Source organism: Physeter macrocephalus, chromosome 13 (genome assembly GCF_002837175.3).
Source record: "Physeter macrocephalus isolate SW-GA chromosome 13, ASM283717v5, whole genome shotgun sequence".
NCBI lineage: Eukaryota > Metazoa > Chordata > Mammalia > Artiodactyla > Physeteridae > Physeter > Physeter macrocephalus.
The window spans coordinates 22,129,752-22,147,432 of record NC_041226.1 but is presented as its reverse complement, the minus strand read 5'-3'; the positions used below and the strand labels follow the sequence as shown (position 1 = coordinate 22,147,432).

The 17,681-nt window shown below is 41.6% G+C and overlaps 1 protein-coding gene across 6 annotated transcripts in view; it reads left to right on the top strand.

Moving 5' to 3' along the window:
* The window catches only part of COG3 (component of oligomeric golgi complex 3), a 62,881-nt gene that overhangs the window by 25,376 nt on the left and 19,824 nt on the right, over positions 1-17,681 (top strand). For 5 of the 6 annotated variants that reach the window (XM_007129782.4, XM_007129779.4, XM_055089364.1 and 2 more), the window contains 6 exons: positions 1,455-1,566; positions 6,020-6,144; positions 9,356-9,445; positions 13,046-13,166; positions 15,977-16,065; positions 16,175-16,309. In XM_007129782.4, the coding sequence (XP_007129844.1) occupies positions 1,455-1,566; positions 6,020-6,144; positions 9,356-9,445; positions 13,046-13,166; positions 15,977-16,065; positions 16,175-16,309 (672 nt within the window). Of the gene's footprint in view, positions 1-1,454; positions 1,567-6,019; positions 6,145-9,355; positions 9,446-13,045; positions 13,167-15,976; positions 16,066-16,174; positions 16,310-16,932; positions 17,470-17,681 lie in introns of those variants that run through there. The other variant, XM_024125941.3, reaches the window with a different exon arrangement.

The window sequence follows — 17,681 nt, the reverse complement described above, 5'->3', positions numbered from 1 at the left end:
GCAAAGCTTCATCTGTATTTACAGCCGCTCCCCATTGCTCGCGTTACTGCCTGAGCCACCGTCCCCCGCATCTGTGGAAAAAGTGTCTTCCACAAAACTGGTCCCTGGTGCCAAAAGGTTGGGGACCGCTGTGTTAGGCCTTCATTTCTGTATATTTCCACCTTTATAACCAATGTAAATTAGTAGGATTTTCATTGCTAACTTAGTAGTTAGTGACCTGTGTATATTTGATGATATTCTTTAGGTAGTGAAAAAGAGTTAAATAGTCTCAGTCCATAAGATAATTTTAAAAATATCTGCTTAAAAAATAACAAACTGTAGCTGTTCTCACATGAAGAGAAAACCTGTAGTTTGAGTTTGCCAACTCCTTGATAAAAGCATTTCTGACATCTAGAATGTACCCAGTCTTAAATATGAGTACTTTGTTTCTAAATGTAAAATTGAAAATTAAGCTTCTAACCTGAGCCTTGTATATTTGACTCTCTTCAGCAGATACCTTGTAATGGTTCTGAAATTAGTGGTTCAGAAAAGGCTATGTATGCCTTTATGAGAATAGAGACACTCTATACCAATTTAACTTTTTCATCTCCATGTGTTTTTTTTTTTTTTTTTTTTTTTTTTTGGTACATGGGCCTCTCACTGTGTCTGTTAGGCCAGGGGTCCCCAACCCATCCATGGCCTGTTAGGAACCAGGCCACACAGCAGGAGGTGAGCGGCGGGTGAGCGAGCAAAGCTTCATCTGTATTTACAGCCGCTCCCCATTGCTCGCGTTACTGCCTGAGCCACCGTCCCCCGCATCTGTGGAAAAAGTGTCTTCCACAAAACTGGTCCCTGGTACCAAAAGGTTGGGGACCGCTGTGTTAGGCCTTCATTTCTGTATATTTCCACCTTTATAACCAATGTAAATTAGTAGGATTTTCATTGCTAACTTAGTAGTTAGTGACCTGTGTATATTTGATGATATTCTTTAGGTAGTGAAAAAGAGTTAAATAGTCTCAGTCCATAAGATAATTTTAAAAATATCTGCTTAAAAAATAACAAACTGTAGCTGTTCTCACATGAAGAGAAAACCTGTAGTTTGAGTTTGCCAACTCCTTGATAAAAGCATTTCTGACATCTAGAATGTACCCAGTCTTAAATATGAGTACTTTGTTTCTAAATGTAAAATTGAAAATTAAGCTTCTAATCTGAGCCTTGTATATTTGACTCTCTTCAGCAGATACCTTGTAATGGTTTTGAAATTAGTGGTTCAGAAAAGGCCATCGGCAGGCGGACTCTCAACCACTGCGCCACCAGGGAAGCCCTCCATGTGTTGTTTTGGCATAGTTCTCTTAATTAGTTCGTTTATCCATTAATTAGTATATATTTTTTTTACCTTATAGAGAGAATGTGTTCGTATTGCTAAACACAGCTGAAAACTGCACTTTAATGTTCCTTCTGATTTCTTTATACAGCAAATTGCACAGAGTTTAAAAGATGAGCAGAAGAAGGTACCACCTTCAGAAGCTTTGTTTTCAGAGGTTCAGTTAGAGGAAGCAGAGCCTCCTGATAATCTAACCAAATCTGGTACGTTATGATGTTTTAACTTCCAGCTTTTATTCATTCATTTAATAAACTTTTATTGAGGACTTGTCATGTCTCAGGCAAGAAAAACAGCTTGTGCCTTTGAGGAGCCCACACTTTAGCAGGGGGAGATTGGCAAGCCACAGGCGTAATTCAGGGGTGACAGGGTAAAGGTAGGCACAGGGCACTCCCGGACCATGGGAAAAGGGCATCAGGATTGTGAAGGGGGGATGAACTTTGAGTGCAGGAAGGCTGATTCAGTGAGAGGTGTGGAATCTGAACGCTGTAGTGTTGGTGAGTGTGAGAGAGCCCGGTGAAAGAAGGTTGTTTTAAGATAGAGCTGCACGGAGGACGGCATACAGGACAGGAGACCATGGCTGCCTTGGGGAGGTCAGGTGGTTTGCTGTGTTTGGGTACAGGTTCCTGTAGGAAAGAGCAGGCAAAACAGGCCAGCTTGTGATAGGTGTCAGGTGATAATCTCATGGACTTTGAAATTCTACCTAATTGTACCATCAGATTTGCATTTTTAAAAATGTATTGAGTGCCTAGGACTCGGGTAAAAAATTGACAGTAACGTATGGGATAGCTTGGACTAGGGTACCTGTTACGCAAGGAACAGAATTGTCCAAGAGTCACCCTGGATGACTGATGAGTTATCTAGACAACAGGCTAGGTGGGAAGTAGGGCACCCCTTCTCCTCACCCCTCAGCTGTCAGAGTGACACTCAAACTCAGCTCCATGTGGGACTGACTGGGAGTCGGGGGTACTGTTAACTCCATGGGCTTTAAAGAGCCCCAGCTGCCCCCACATCCCCAGGCTTAGTGCGTCATCAGTTTATTCTGAGTCAACTCTGTAACGGTTGACACCCCAAACCCAGACTGCCAAACAGCCTCAGTATTCCCCCTCTGACAAAGCCATTTTATCACGCCTGCCCTATAGGGAGAGAGACCCAGAGGGAGCTGAAATTTCCTCCTCTGAAACAGAGCCCATGCCACGTCCTAATATACATCTTGGTCCTCGTTAGCCTCTTGAAGAGTTACTGGAGAGACTAGAGTACATCTCTGTCTTACCAACCCTGGCCTTGTACCTTTCCCCAGTAAAGCTTATTCTTTAACTCATGCCTGGCATTACATTAAGGTGTTGTTGGTAGAACTGCGGAGACTGGTTAGGATGTTGTTGTGTTTTTCCATCTGAAAGGTAAAGGTGGTTTGAACCAGGGCGTTGATGGGGGGGAGGGATGGAGAGAAGTGTACAGATGAGGGATATAGTTAGAAGTTTGAATCAATAGAATTTGGTGACACACTAGATATGGGGGCTAAGGAAGATTGAGTAAGGTCCATGTGGAACAACTGAGAGATCTGTATTAAATGGATCTAGAGTTATGCTGTCCAGTACGGTAGCCGTAGAGCATGTGCAATGTGGCTAGTCTGAATGTGCTGTATGTAAATACACAACAAATTTCAAAGGCTTAGTATGAAATAAAGAATAAAAAGTATCTTATTAGTGATTTTTAAATTGATTATATGTTAAAATAATGAGATTTTTGATCTATTAGATTAAATAAAATATATTCAAAGTAGTTCCACTAGTTTTACCTTTTTTAATGTGGCGTTTTAATGTGTCATATTTATGATTCACGGAAGAGTCCTCTTGGACAGCACTGCTCTAGAGCTATAAAGAGGCAGCTGATTCAGAGGTAAAGATCGAGGAGCCGTTGATGCTTCGGACTTGTATGAGGTCAGCCAGGACAGAGAGTAGAGTGACAGTAACAGGAGTCTGGGGAGAGCGTCTTAGCCGGTGCTGCCATTAAGGGGCAGATGGAGGGAGAGGGTGCGCTGGGCCGACAGGGGAAGGACAGCCAGAGGCGTCAGAAGCACGCAAGAGGAGAGGGTGTGATTAAGCAAAGGAGGAGGGCTTGGCAGAGTGATCTGAGTGAAGAGGTGAGAAATAGGAAGTGGGAGGATAGCGTGGTTAGAGGGTGGGATGCTGAGTTTTCATGGTTAAGAGGTGGGCTAGTTTGGAGTAATAAGAAGGTCTGTAGAAAGTAATAAGAAAGTAATTCTGAAAGAAAGTCGTAAGAAGCTGTGTCAGGAGTAGGGGGTGCAGGGGTGGAAGTGAAGGTCTTTGGAGCTGAGAAGGGCAAGGATAACCATGTGGGTCATCCCTGTGGTGGTTGACGCTGTTCAGGATAGAGATGGAATTTGGAATGGGAAGCAAGGCTCTGAGTCTGGTGGTGAGGGGAGCAAAAAAGAAAAGAAAGAGTGTAATCACTTCTCCTGGTTCCAGGGTATGTCGGAAGTGAGAAAATGAGATTGCTCTGAAGTGAGGCCTGTAAGTGATGTGATGTTCAAGTCGTGGGAGTAGTGCAGGGCAAGTTGGTGGAGGGCCCACTGGGTGAGGAGGCCGATGATGAGTGTCTTCAGAACGCATGGGCCTTGTTCTCTGCGTGGAGAAGCGAGGGCAGCGGCAGGCTCACAGAGGGAGGGTGGTGGGGGCCCACGGCGGGAGCCGCTGCAGAAGCCCTGCTACCGGGTTTGCTCGGCTCTTCAGAAGAGGCAGCCGGTAGGCACCTTGCTTGGCGACTTGCTGTGCAAGTAAACTCTCCCCAGTCGGCTGTTTTAACTATTAACTCTTCTTCTCAGGAAAGTGAAAAAATGAACAAATAAGTTGACTTCTGGCTTTGAACTACATAAATACATTTATTTCACTAAACTTTAATTTGCGAGTACCTTTTTGGCTCTTTATTTTGAAGGAGGAATCCCGCAGATATCCTAATTCTTAGCAAAACTAAGGGTACTTAACCTCCTGAGTATTCCGTGATATGATTTGTCCAGTTTATTCTTTTTCCTTAAGAAATTTTTTATAACGTAGGTGTCTTAGTTTAAAGTAAGGCCTTATGGAAGAGCTTTTAAAAATTCTACAAGTATTACATGCTTTTGAAAAACAACTAAGCTTACAGAACTGTGAAGTGAAAGCACCAGCCCTCAACATTGCCCTCTGCCCTTTCCTGTATAAATCCACTCCGCAAGGCCCAGTTCCCCTTCTGAGCTTATGCACATCTAGCTCTTTTTAAATTTTTAGAATGTTTGGCCACGCCGCATGGCTTGTGTGGTCTTGGTTCCCCCCACCGGGGATCAAACCTGGGCCCCCTGCAGTGGAAGCACAGTCCTAACCACCGGACTGCCAGGGGAATTCCCTCTAGCTCTTTTACCAGCCCTCAACATTGCCCTCTGCCCTTTCCTGTATAAATCCACTCCGCAAGCCCCAGTTCTCCTTCTGAGCTTATGCACATCTAGCTCTTTTTAAATTTTTAGAATTTTTGGCCACGCCGCATGGCTTGTGTGGTCTTGGTTCCCCCCACTGGGGATCAAACCTGGGCCCCCTGCAGTGGAAGCACAGTCCTAACCACTGGACTGCCAGGGGAATTCCCTCTAGCTCTTTTTTTAAAAAAGGAATTCTGTTTTGCTTGGCTTTACTTTTCTTTTTTTATTATTAAAAAAATTTCAAATAAACAGAATGATGCAATGAACACCTGTGCCCACCACCCGGATTCAATACTTAACATTTTATCGTATTATGTATATATTTTTGTTAATCATTTTAAAGTAAGTTATTGACATCATTGCCACTTTACCTTTGAGTATTTCAGCACCTCTCCAAAAAAAAAAAAGGGCATCTTTCACATAACCATAAACCATTATTGCACTAAAAAATTTAGTAATGTTTCCTGATGTGCTCTAATACCCAGTCCATATTTCAGTATCCCCTCTTGTCCCAAAGTATGGTCGCAGCTGCACTTTCGTGGCTCGTGTGAACTCTGGTCCCTCCACCAGAGTGATGGGGCGTCCGTTACAGAGGTGTCTCTGCTCAGGCACATTCCCCACATGCTCCTCCCCACGCTTGCTGGTGCTGCCTTTTGGGTGGGGTGGGTGGGGGATGGACACTCTGCTCTGGTCACTTGGGAATTAGATATACTAAGTAGGCCTATAAGTGATGGAGTTCAGCACATGGAAGGCAGGCTGTCAGGCAGACCAGCTTTGATTAATCTTCCTGCTTAACACGCTTTGTTTTCTTGTCACTCGCCCACCTCGCGCTTGTTTCCACGTGACGACATCTAGATCTGTCTCCTTTTTATCGGCTGCATGGTATTCTGCAGTATGTGTATACTGCTCATGTAGTCCGTGAAGATTATTGATCACAGTTTGGAGAAAGCAACTTGGGCTGAGTGTGTGAGGCTGGAGTGTACATACGTGTGTAGTCACGTGTGTTCTCAGTGTGTTAAATCTCACCTGTCACTGATTTAGGTTTCCTTTGGCATTCTCGATTAAAGGCGAGGCTAGAGAAAATGGATACCTCCAGCCATTGATAGCTAGTGAGAACTAACAGTTTATAATTGCTATGCAAATAAGACAGACCTCCGTGTGTGAAATGTCGTCTTCTCCATTTGGGATTTTAGGTTCAACCGAATCTCTCAGTCCTAGAGCACAGACCACAATTTCTCCCGCAGATCTTCATGGAATGTGGTATCCTACAGTTCGACGAACTCTCGTCTGTCTCTCCAAATTGTACAGATGTATAGACGTACGTGTGTAAATTCTTGTATCTTTACTGTAAATTGCTTGTTCTTTCACTTAAAATATTTGTTTAATTTAAATTTTAAGATCTTGATATATTTTGTTTGGTATTAGATGAGAATAATAAGATTTGTAGATACAGAGATAACTTTAAGATCAATCTAATTTAGAGATTCTTAACCTGAGCATTCTGTAGACCCTCAGAATCCTCTGCTGCAGGGGTCCCCAACCCCCGGGCCATGGACCGGGACTGGTACCGGTCCGCGGCCTGTTAGAAACGGGGCCGCACAGCAGGAGGTGAGCGGGCCAGCGAGTGAAGCTTCATCTGTGGCTCCCCATCGCTCCCATTACCGCCTGAGCCACCAACCCCCGATCCCATCCGTGGAAAAAGTGTCTTCCACGAAACCGGTCCCTGGTGCCAAAAAGGTTGGGGACCGCTGCTCTGATGGGCTTTGGGTAGTCTGTGAACACCTTGAAGTTGTGTGTAAAATTTTGTCTGTATGTTTGTATTTGTGTCTTTCTGAGGAAAAGACCTATAGCTTTTATTGTTTCTTATAGGTGTCTATCGTTACAAATACATTTAAAACTACTGATTAATTCATCTGTCTTAGTTTATAGATGAAGAAAAAGAGATGCAGAAAGCTTATGTCCAATGTCACATAGGTATAATATACATTTAGTACTAAATGCAACTACTTTAGTTTTGCACTCAATTTAAATCAGCTTCCTTAACAAGTGGTTGTTGGATTACATGTTTCTAACCCTGGACTAATTTTAATTATTTGCTGAAATTAGCAGTACCCTTTTAGTTTTTTTAGCCCCAGCTTATACTGTGCATTTATTTTAGGTAACATTTATTTTAAGCATTCCAGTTTAATGATATGAGTATCAATCCCTGAATGATCAGATTTGTCTACATTTATTTATTGTCAGTGTTAAACCCAAAATAGTTTATAAAAATCAGTGATTTTAATTCACTTTTATTTGTTTGTTTGTTTTGTTTTGTTTTTTGGGGTTTTGGTGTTTGAGGTTTTTTTGTTTTGTTTTGTTTTGTTTTTCCGGTACGCGGGCCTCTCACTGTTGCGGCCTCTTCCGTTGCGGAGTACAGGCTCCGGACGCGCAGGCCCAGCGGCCGTGGCTCACGGGCCCAGCCGCTCCGCGGCATGTGGGATCCTCCCAGACCGGGGCATGAACCCATGTCCCCTGCATCGGCAGGCGGACTCTCAACCACTGCACCACCAGGGAAGCCCAGGTTTTGGGTGTTTTTGCGCCATGCCGCACGGCCTGTGGGATCCTAGTTCCCCGACCAGGGATTGAACCCAGGCCACAGCAGTGAGAGCGTGGAGTCCTAACCACTGGACTGCCAGAGAATTCCCTAATTCACTTTTTAAAAATTAATTTGATAGTTACAACTGAAACAGCATATAAAGAGAGAAGTGATTAAATATAATGGTCATGTAATTAATTGTCCAGATGCCACTGTTTCTTAAGAGTATGGTTCAGAAGGGTATGTGTATATCTCCTCCCACTCTGAGATGCTCTGTGCCTCAGAGTCCTCGGGCCTGAGCGGAGTTGCACAGTTGACTCATTGGTTCATGAGAGTGCTCACGATTTGGTGTCTGTTTTAAACTGCATCGTTACTGGAGTTTGTGCTTGGAGATTTTGAAATTCAACCAGAAAGTGCCTTTTGCTCAGTCCTGGGACTTCTAGGGGTGAGGCCAGATCACCTCTGCAGAGTTAGATGCCCAGCTGCTGAGATCTCTTCCCGAGGCGGGTTTGGACATTGGCCATTTTTCTTCCCCACGTCCCCCCAGGAGGTGTATTGAATGATGGTGTTAGGTTGGGATTCAGAAACTTCCTACAGTAGAGCCAGGATCCCAAGGGAAATAATGCGGAGCCACATTCCACGTAGAACCCATTGTCATCACAGACCCTGGTGAAGTCTCTTAGGTGCTTAACAGGAATTTTAGCCAAACAGTAGGTAGGCCCAAGGACGTTACTCTGCCTGTTTTTATTTTCTGCCCTAGGCCTGCCCATTACATTTTCACCTAGCTTACATCCAGATCTTCTCCCTCTCTATCTTACCAATCAAAGGTGAGGAGAGACAAATCCAGTGAAAACCCCATTCAGGCTGAGCAGGGGAAAGAGAGGGCCTCAACCTAAGCCGCGCATATTCGGTCTTCCTAGCAAGAGGGAACCCTCATCTCTTCTTACTATACAGTAGCTTCATGAGAAACAGAAGTTAGGGAAGCAGTACAAAAAGAGAATAAAGCATCAGGTATGAGACCAGAGCCCAGAACGGGGCCTAATAATAAAAGTTTTGCTCCTACCCCTCCATCAGTTCCAAGGGAACTGACAGGAGTCCCTGCTCAGACCAACATCCCACACCTCTAGGAAGATATAGAAATGGCAGAATTAAATTAATCATGCTTCACATTCCAGCTTGTAACCTGATTTTGTTTTTACATAATTATGTTTTATAAGAATTTCACCACCTCCTATTTAGCATTCTTTGATTTCCTGCACAGTGTTCTATAATTTAGATTTACTAGTATTTTATTTGTCAGCCCCCTATCATTGAACATTTAAGTTATTTCCAGGTTTTTTTTGCTGTTTTAAATAATATTGTGATGAAGAGCCATGTGCATGAATCTTAGAATACAGTACTGATTTTACTTGGGGTACATTTTTAGAAGTGGATTTACTGAGGCTTTTTTTTTTTTTTTTTTTTTTTTTTTTGGCCCTGCTGCATGGCATGCGGGATCTTAGTTCCCTGACCAGGGAGTGGAAGCTCAAGAGTCCTAACCACTGGACTGCCAGGGAATTCCTACTGAGGCCTTGTTATAAAGTTGGTTTTATGTATTTAAAAAACAGCCTGTAACGTGAGATCATGCTTGAGTGAGGGCTCCATGAGGTCAGAATCACATCTGCCTTGTGAACCTACCACTGTACTTCCAGCATCTAGCACAGAGCTGCATGAAATAGGTGCTCAGGAAATATTGTTGAATGGTCACATGAGTGTTTGGGGAGATGCAAATTAGGAAACTATGTGCTGGTCTTAGAAAGGTTGCATGGGAATAGGAAACTCCAGGAGGAATACTGGTAGTAATAAATTAATCCATCAGATGAGGGCAAGCAAGCTGTACTCAGAGCCTACGATTTTCCTTTTTTCTGTTTCTGAAGTGCTGCAAGGTGATGTTTCTCTTTTATTTCACCAGAGGGCAGTATTCCAAGGATTATCACAGGAAGCCTTGTCGGCCTGCATTCAGTCGTTACTTGGAGCATCAGAGTCTATCAGCAAAAAGAAGGTTTGATGGAGTGTTAGATGAAATCTTATCACCTATAGTAATATTGTGGGATGCAGCATTAATTTATAGGCACAGAAATTTAAAGCCATTTTGGCAGTAGGATTTGTTTAATGTGATTTAATTTTGAGGCCCTTTGCGAGAAGCTAGTACTTCATTTTAGTGCTCAATAAAGACTGCTCTGTATGAGAGGGCCAGCTTTGCCTAAGTACCAGAAGTGATACTTAGGTTATAAATTCTATAGGATGAAGATTTCTTGTTCTAGCCTTAGCAGCTGGGAGGTACTGACTGGACTGCTGTTTCCTCGGAATACCGAAACAGTGTTTTCAGGGAAATGTAGCCATTTATAATCATCCCTGCAATGACATTTTAAATAGTTGAATGGCCTCACTTGGAGGAAATCAGCCAGTCAGTTTGGAAGACAGGCAGTTGTGGCCCGTGGGTTATGTGACTAGAAGTAGTTGCCATGATTTTGTAACTTAGAGTTTTTAATCAAGAAGCAGGGATCTGGGGCCGAAGGCTGTTGACATGTGCTTCTCCCACGGCCCCTGAGACTTTTTTCAGAAAGTATGGTTCAGGGTGCTGCTCTGCCTTGCTCTCCACTTAGAATACCTGTTGCCACCTACAGGGAGGAAGCTGTCCGGGGTGTGTCCAGCCAGAATTTCATAGCTGCTGGGAGTTTTCAGACCTGTGAACCTTTCTGGACTTCCAGGTTTATAAACTTGGTTTCTAACTTCAAGATTTTTGATAAATTAAAACCAAAAAACAGAAATCTCCTCACAAAAGAATTTGGGAACTTAGAAAAGCTCTGTCTTTGTTTGTGACCACCATATGTTCCCATTCATGAAATCGAGAGTTGAAATGAAATTTTGACAGGGGGACTAGAAGAGAATGGAAAGTTAAGTTATAGACAGGCAGGTTGAAGTTTAAAAAGTATTTCCAAGTCTGAGCTCTCACATTGTTTTATGGTATGGTAGGTAGAATTAGGAAACATTTGTCTAATATTAGGGAAATGGTTAAGTAAATTGTGGTATATTCCATATAGTGGAATATTACACAGACATTAAATTTTAAAAAATGAAATAATAAAATTTAACTTAAATATGTTAAGGCAAAAAAAAGCACAGGATACAAATCAGATATACACTATGACTTTATATAATGAACATATGTGTTAAAAAAAAGTAGTGGTGAAAGCTTTTGGGTGACTATAGATGATTTTTTTTCTTTTCTTTATACTTTCTTTACTTTCCACATTTTGTACAGTGAGTATGTATTTCTTAGATTATCAAAGGAAAAAATGACCTAATTGAAAAAAAAAAGTTCATATGCTTATGTCCTCTTGTACCACTGTCCTCTTTTTAAAGGGGGGAATGAAAAGCCTTTTGATTATTCAGTCTTTTGCCCTCATTGCCTATAAGGCTATTCTCTTTTATTAACTCGGTTTCCTTCATATTTTAAGGTGCTTAAGTATGTATGAGGAAGCCCTCAATTTGGTAAGAATTAGCTAATTTATTTTCATGACTGAGTTCATATGCTTTTTGCCTTTCAACTTTAAAAAAAGTGATCCATGAAAATGGCTTAATGTCTTAGAGAATTTCTTAAGGCAAGAAATTCTTCTTACATATTAAATTGAGTACCTAGTATATCAGTAAGCTAACACAAAGCTGGATCACAACAGCTTCAGTAAATTCAATCTATATTATATCATTTTCTCCACCGGAGCTGTTAGTTCTTTTGAAAATAGAGCAAGCATTCAAAATGTGTAGCATTTCCTACTTACCTAATGTTCTGTGTTCCAGAGTACAAAGTGAGATTCCATCAAATAAATCGTACTTATATGTTGATTATGTGTTTTTTTAGGCGGGAGGGAGGCAAAGAGAGAGGACAGAGAGGAGTCACTTTAATAACCTCTTTAAAGTTTATACAGGCACACCTCATCTTATTGTGCTTCGCTTCATTGCACTTCACAGATACTGTGGGGTTTTGTTTTTGTTCTTTACAAATTGAAGGTTTGTGGCAACCCTGCATTGCACAAGTCTACTGGCACCATTTTTCCAACAGCGTCTGCTTGTTTAGTGTGTCTGTATCACACTTAGTTAATTCTCTCAATATTTCAGACTTTCATTATTATATTTATGGTGATCTGTGATCTTTGATGTTACTATTGCAAAAAGATTACGACTTGTTGAAGGCTCAGACGATGGTTATTTAAAAATACTTTATTGCTAAAGATGGCTAGCATTTTTAGCAATAAAATATTTTAAAATTAAAGTATGTACATTGTTTTTTTAGACATAATGCTATTGCACACATAATAGACTACAGTATGGTGTAAATGTAACTTTAAAAAAAAATAAATTTATTTCTTTATTTTTGGCTGCATTGGGTGTTCGTTGCTGCACGTGGGCTTTAGTTGTGGTGAGCAGGGGCTACTGTTAGTTGTGGTGCGCGGGCTTCTCATTGCAGTGACTTCTCTTGTTGCGGAGCACGGGCTCTAGGCACGCGGGCTCAGTAGTTGTGGCTCGCGGGCTTAGTTGCTCCGCGGCATGTGGGATCTTCCCGGACCAGGGCTCGAACCCATGTCCCCTGCATTGGCAGGCGGATTCTTAACCACTGCGCCACCAGGGAAGCCCTAAGTGTAACTTTTATATGCACTGAGAAACCAAAAAAATTCATGTGACTAGCTTTGTTGTGATAATTACTTTATTGCGGTGGTCTGGAAGCAAACCCGTAATGTCTCTGAGGTATGCCTGTATTGCTTACTGAAGGACAACTTTATTCATTTCCTAATGCAGTATAATTTCATTAAAAATATTTTCAAAGTAAGATTCTGTCTTAAGTAGCAGCAAGAAGGAGCAAACATAGCCTAGCTCTTCTTAATATACAGACTCTTTTCTGAACTGAGGGCTATGATTATTCACTATTTGGGGACTGAGTCAGAGCTTGAGAACTAAGCTTGAATCACAAGACTCTTGTGGATGAGTCCTGAGAGGGTAAAAGGAAATGCAGGGACTCTCGGGGGTGTAGGTAGTCAGTGCTCTGTTGCTGGCAGGATAATCCAAAGTGATAACCCCAAATCATTTTACATTTGGAGGCTCCTTTTGTACTTTTATATAAATATGAGTATTTCTGATACTCTGTATATTGAAACCACTTGGACCAAATAGTGAAAGCCAGGTTCCTGAGAGAAACTAGGAAGCCTGAGAGATCAGAGTTGTGCTCATACTGAGAACTTTTAATTCCTGCTGTGTGCTGATATCGGACCACATGGTTTCTTCTGTTTCTGCACCAGGTTAGAATAGATTTGACTTCGCTTTCTAAATGTGTTGCTTTACAACCTTTTGTCTGATTTACTTTCTTGGGTTTAGTTACTAGAACAGGTGATAGAGTTAGTAAGAGTTTGAAGCAAGATTTTTCCAGATAATTCTAACATGGAAATATGGGAAGAGTTCATTGCACAACAAAGGAGTAGTGGTACCATATAGTTAGGCTAAGGGCCATAGACCTAGATAGATTAATGTTGATTAATAACATGGGTTTTATGTGCTCCTATTTTTATTTAATCTGTGATAATATCCATTTTTCTGTCGTTCAATTTAGACCCAGATTGATGGACAACTTTTCTTAATAAAGCACCTTTTGATTCTTCGTGAACAAATTGCTCCATTTCACACTGAATTCACCATTAAGGAAATTTCCCTGGACCTCAAGAAAACTAGAGGTACTTCATTGTCCTGGCTGGCACAGTTGGGTGTGTTTGACCTGTCCAAATGTGTCAGCACAGGTTATAGGTTTATTTTATGTTCATCTGCAATTTGTTTGCATGCTGTGCTTGCTAAGCATGTTACTTGTCCATACTAAGCTGAGCTGTCAGCATCCTAATTACATCTAACTTGCTGTATTTTCTTTATGCAGAGAACTATATCTGAGCATTTCAACTTGCAAGAGTATTACCTCTCTTAAACTCTGCCACATATTGCCATAACCAGTTAAAAAATGAAAAATCACTATAATAACTACTTAAGAGTGTCAGCTAACTGGAGTGATTTTAAACATTGAGTTGGGTTTGTTAGTTCATAGAAACTGAGACAGCCAGCTGGGTAAAATAGGAAGAGTGCTTATCTAAGAGTCTGAGTCAGGTTCTGTTCCTGGCCCATCATTTCCTGGCTCTTGTGATCTTAAATGTGTGTTTTAGCTTCCCTACCCTGTGTAAAACGAGCAGAATCCACTTGTCATGATGCTTTCACCAGAGTATCAAGATCATTAAGAGTGAAAATACATATTAAAGTGCTTTTGTAAGCTTAAGGTGCTTAAATAAACTCAAGTTGTATTATTATTAAATCAGCTGGTTGTTAAGTAATCATGTAGATAGGGTCTTTGAGTTGGTAATAGACATGGAATCATCTTGGGGAAGGTGATTCATCGTCCTGATGGTTTGTTTCTGACTGAATTAACAAGTGATGATTTCTAAAAATCAAAGTAGTTATTTTCTAAGATGTTGATCTTAAACAGTTACGGATATACCATAAATATCCATCTCCTTTAATTACTTACAAATTTATCTAAACTTTGTCTTTTCTTAACCATTTCCAAGAGAATTAAGTTCTAACACCTTAAGCCGTCTGTTTATGGAATGAACGAATTTCTCGCTTATGTATTGGGGGAATTGAGAAAATTCATAGCCATTCAAATTACTTTCTGTATTCTGTGGTTTAGAGGAACTCCACATAATAGGATTTCCAAGAGGAGCAGGTTGTTACTTTCCTAATGACTGTGCTTATAAAATAGTGGACTTGATTTAACTCACCTGAGAGCCAAATTGTCTCATCATGAGTCGTATTAAAACAGCTTATTCTTTTTCTTTACCTAATGCACTCTCCTTTTCACCACAGGGAATACCTTTTGGTTCTGGTGGCATTTACTTATTTATTTATTTAAAAAGTTATTTTATTTATTTATTTTTGGCTGTGTTGGGTCTTCGTTGCCGCGCACGGGCTTCCTCCATTTGTGGTGAGCGGGGGCTCCTCCTCGCTGCTGTGCGCAGGCAGGCCTCTCATTGCAGTGGCCTCTCGTGTTGCGGAGCACAGGCTCTAGGCACGCGGGCTTCAGTGGTTGTGGCTGGCGGGCTCTAGAGCACAGGCTCAGTAGTTGTGGCGCACGGGCTTAGTTGCTCCGCGGCATGTGGGATCTTCCCGGACCAGGGCTCGAACCCGTGTCCCCTGCGTTGGCAGGTGGATTCCCAACCACTGCACCACCATAGAAGCCCTCTGGTGGTATTTAGATAGTAAGCCTGTATGTTATTCATATACTTTGTAATTTTTTTTTTTAAACAGCAGCCAGATTTCCCGGCTTTTGCCTTTATAGAATGCATAATTTTTTTAGTTTATTCTCATCAGAGGCTGCCATCACCCAACCATTCTGGTTGATTTCCTGCTTTCCTTTCAGTGTGAGGTGTGGAAATAGTGCTTTAACATTGAGGAATGCCAGGCGCTGATAGTCCTTACTTTATTTAAGTAATGGGACGAAGCAGGGCTCATCTATTTTCTTTCGTATTTTTTTCTAATTCATAATTTGTTGCTGCTTCGTTCTACTACAGATCCACTGAGGTGTGAGAAAATGAAATACTCTAAAATTTTGGCAAATTTTGGTATAAAGTATGTTTTCCCTAAAACCTTAGGAAGGTTATGTAATCCTGCCATACCATCACCTACAATTGTTCAGGTTTCTTATAGAAAAGATACAGAAACAAAGAGTCATTTACTAAAGCTTTACTCTGAATCTGATAGAGAGGTGTGTTTTGTGCTTTTTGTTTTCCCAGTAAGATCAGGGTCAAGGGAGGGAGTACAGTCTGATGTGTCCTTGTAAAACCAGGGTTGGAAGCATTTCATGCTTTGCTTTCTCCAGCCTAACAAGGCAAAGCAAAGAAATGGTCTTTTCTGACTATCACTTAATAATACTTGCTATCTTTACTTTTAAGCCTCTAACCTCTCATGACTAACCTTATACCTTATTGCATTTGAACATCAATGAGACCTGTTAGTACTTTGCATAGATTCTAATTAGTCTGGAGGTTAAGGGGTAAATATGTCCTTTTGGTGTTTTTTTTCTGGCTGACACATTAGTTTATTCTCTCTGCTTCAAATGAATAAATTTCTGTGCCAGCCAGATCTTAAACAAAAGAAGCTGGGTAAGTATATGAATCTTTCTTAAAAAACCTATTTAGCATCATAAAAGTAAAGCAGTGAAATTTTAAGGTATTGATTACCATTTATCCTTTTTCTTTTTTCCTATGAATGAATAATTGTGATTAATAGTCATTTTGCAATTCTGAGTTCTAGAAGATAATTATGTGTGAGTGCTGTAGCCATTGTTGTCACTAACCTTATCCACTCATGGAGGTGACATGGTGGAAATGAAACCCCTCTTGCTCTGTGGTAATAGAGAACTAGTGTATGTTTACACACTGAAATAGTAACTTGGCTTCTTGTTGAAACTGTACATGTTCACTGGATGAGTAATTTTGTTTCACAGATGCAGCATTTAAAATCCTGAATCCTATGACAGTTCCAAGATTTTTTAGGCTGAATAGCAACAATGCCTTGATAGAGTTCTTGTTGGAGGTGAGAAGGAGTCTCTTTTCTTGGTGGTGGGAGATAAACAGTATTCTTTACATGTCTGGTAATTTCTAGGCACATAAAAACAGGAGGAAACTGTCATCTTCTCTTTAAGGGTACTCCTGAGATAAGAGAACATTATCTTGACTCTAAAAAAGACGTAGACCGTCATCTGAAATCGGCCTGCGAGCAGTTTATTCAGCAACAGACCAAGCTGTTCGTAGAGCCGCTGGAGGAGTTCCTGACAAAGGTATAGACCTTGGTGCATATTTGGTAATTGTGAATTCTTCCCTAGATTGCATTTTGTTTTTGTTCTTTTTTGTTTTTTTAATAGCAGTCCATTTTTCATTAATTTACTTTATTTATTTTTTTATTTTTGGCTGCGTTGGGTCTTCAGTGCTGCGCGTGGGCTTTTTCTAGTTGTGGTGAGCGGGGGCTACTCTTCGTTGCAGTGCGTGGGCTTCTCATCGCGGTGACTTCTCTTGTTGCGGAGCACGGGCTCTAGGCGCGTGGGCTTCAGTAGTTGTGGCTCACGGGCTCTAGAGCACAAACTCAGTATTTGTGGTACACGGACTTAGTTGCTCCCCGGCATGTGGGATCTTCCCGGACCAGGGATCGAACCCGTGTCCTTTGCATTGTCAGGCGGATTCTGAACCACTGCGCCACCAGGGAAGCCCCTAGATTGCATTTTGAATTACCCTCTTATGAAAACCTTGGCAGAAGGAGACAGTAGGGGCTTCCCTGGTGGCGCAGTGGTTCAGAATCCGCCTGCCAATGCAGGGGACACGGGTTCGAGCCCTGGTCCAGAAAGACCCCACATGCCGCGCAGCAACTAAGCCCGTGCACCACAACTACTGAACTTGCGCTCTACAGCCCGTGAGCCACAGCTACTGAGTCTGCATGCTGCAACTACTGAAGCCCGCACACCTAGAGCCCATGCTCTGCACTGAGAAGCCACCACAATGAGAAGCCCGCGCACTGCAACGAAGAGTAGCCCCCGCTCGCCGCAACTAGAGAAAGCCTGCACACAGCAGCAAAGACCCAACACAGCCAAAAATAAATAAATAAAATAAATAAATTTATTAAAAAAAAAAAAAAGAAGGAGACAGTAAACCCATGTCTTAACGATTCTGTCTAAGAAATCACCGTGTTTCCTATTATGGAAGCTTTTTGGTTTTGACTTTTAGGTATGCTTGCAGAGTTTTTCAGTTTTAAGAGAAAGTGTGCAAATATTGCAAAGTTAGTTATAGCAGACCTCTGGTTAGCTCTGTTCTCTTTGTTTTTAATTTTTTAAACATCTTTATTGGAGTATAACTGTTTTACAATGGTGTGTTAGTTTCTACTTTACAACAAACTGAATCAGTTATACATATACATATGTTCCCATATCTCTTCCCTCTTGCGTCTCCCTCCCTCCCACCCTCCCTATCCCACCCCTCTAGGTGGTCACAAAGCACCGAGCTGATCTCCCTGTGCTATGCGGCTGCTTACCACTAGCTATCTATTTTACGTTCGGTAGTGTATATATGTCCATGCCACTCTCCCACTTCCTCACAGCTTACCCTTCCCCCTCCCCATATCCTCAAGTCCATGCTCTAGTAGGTCTGTGTTTTATTCCCATC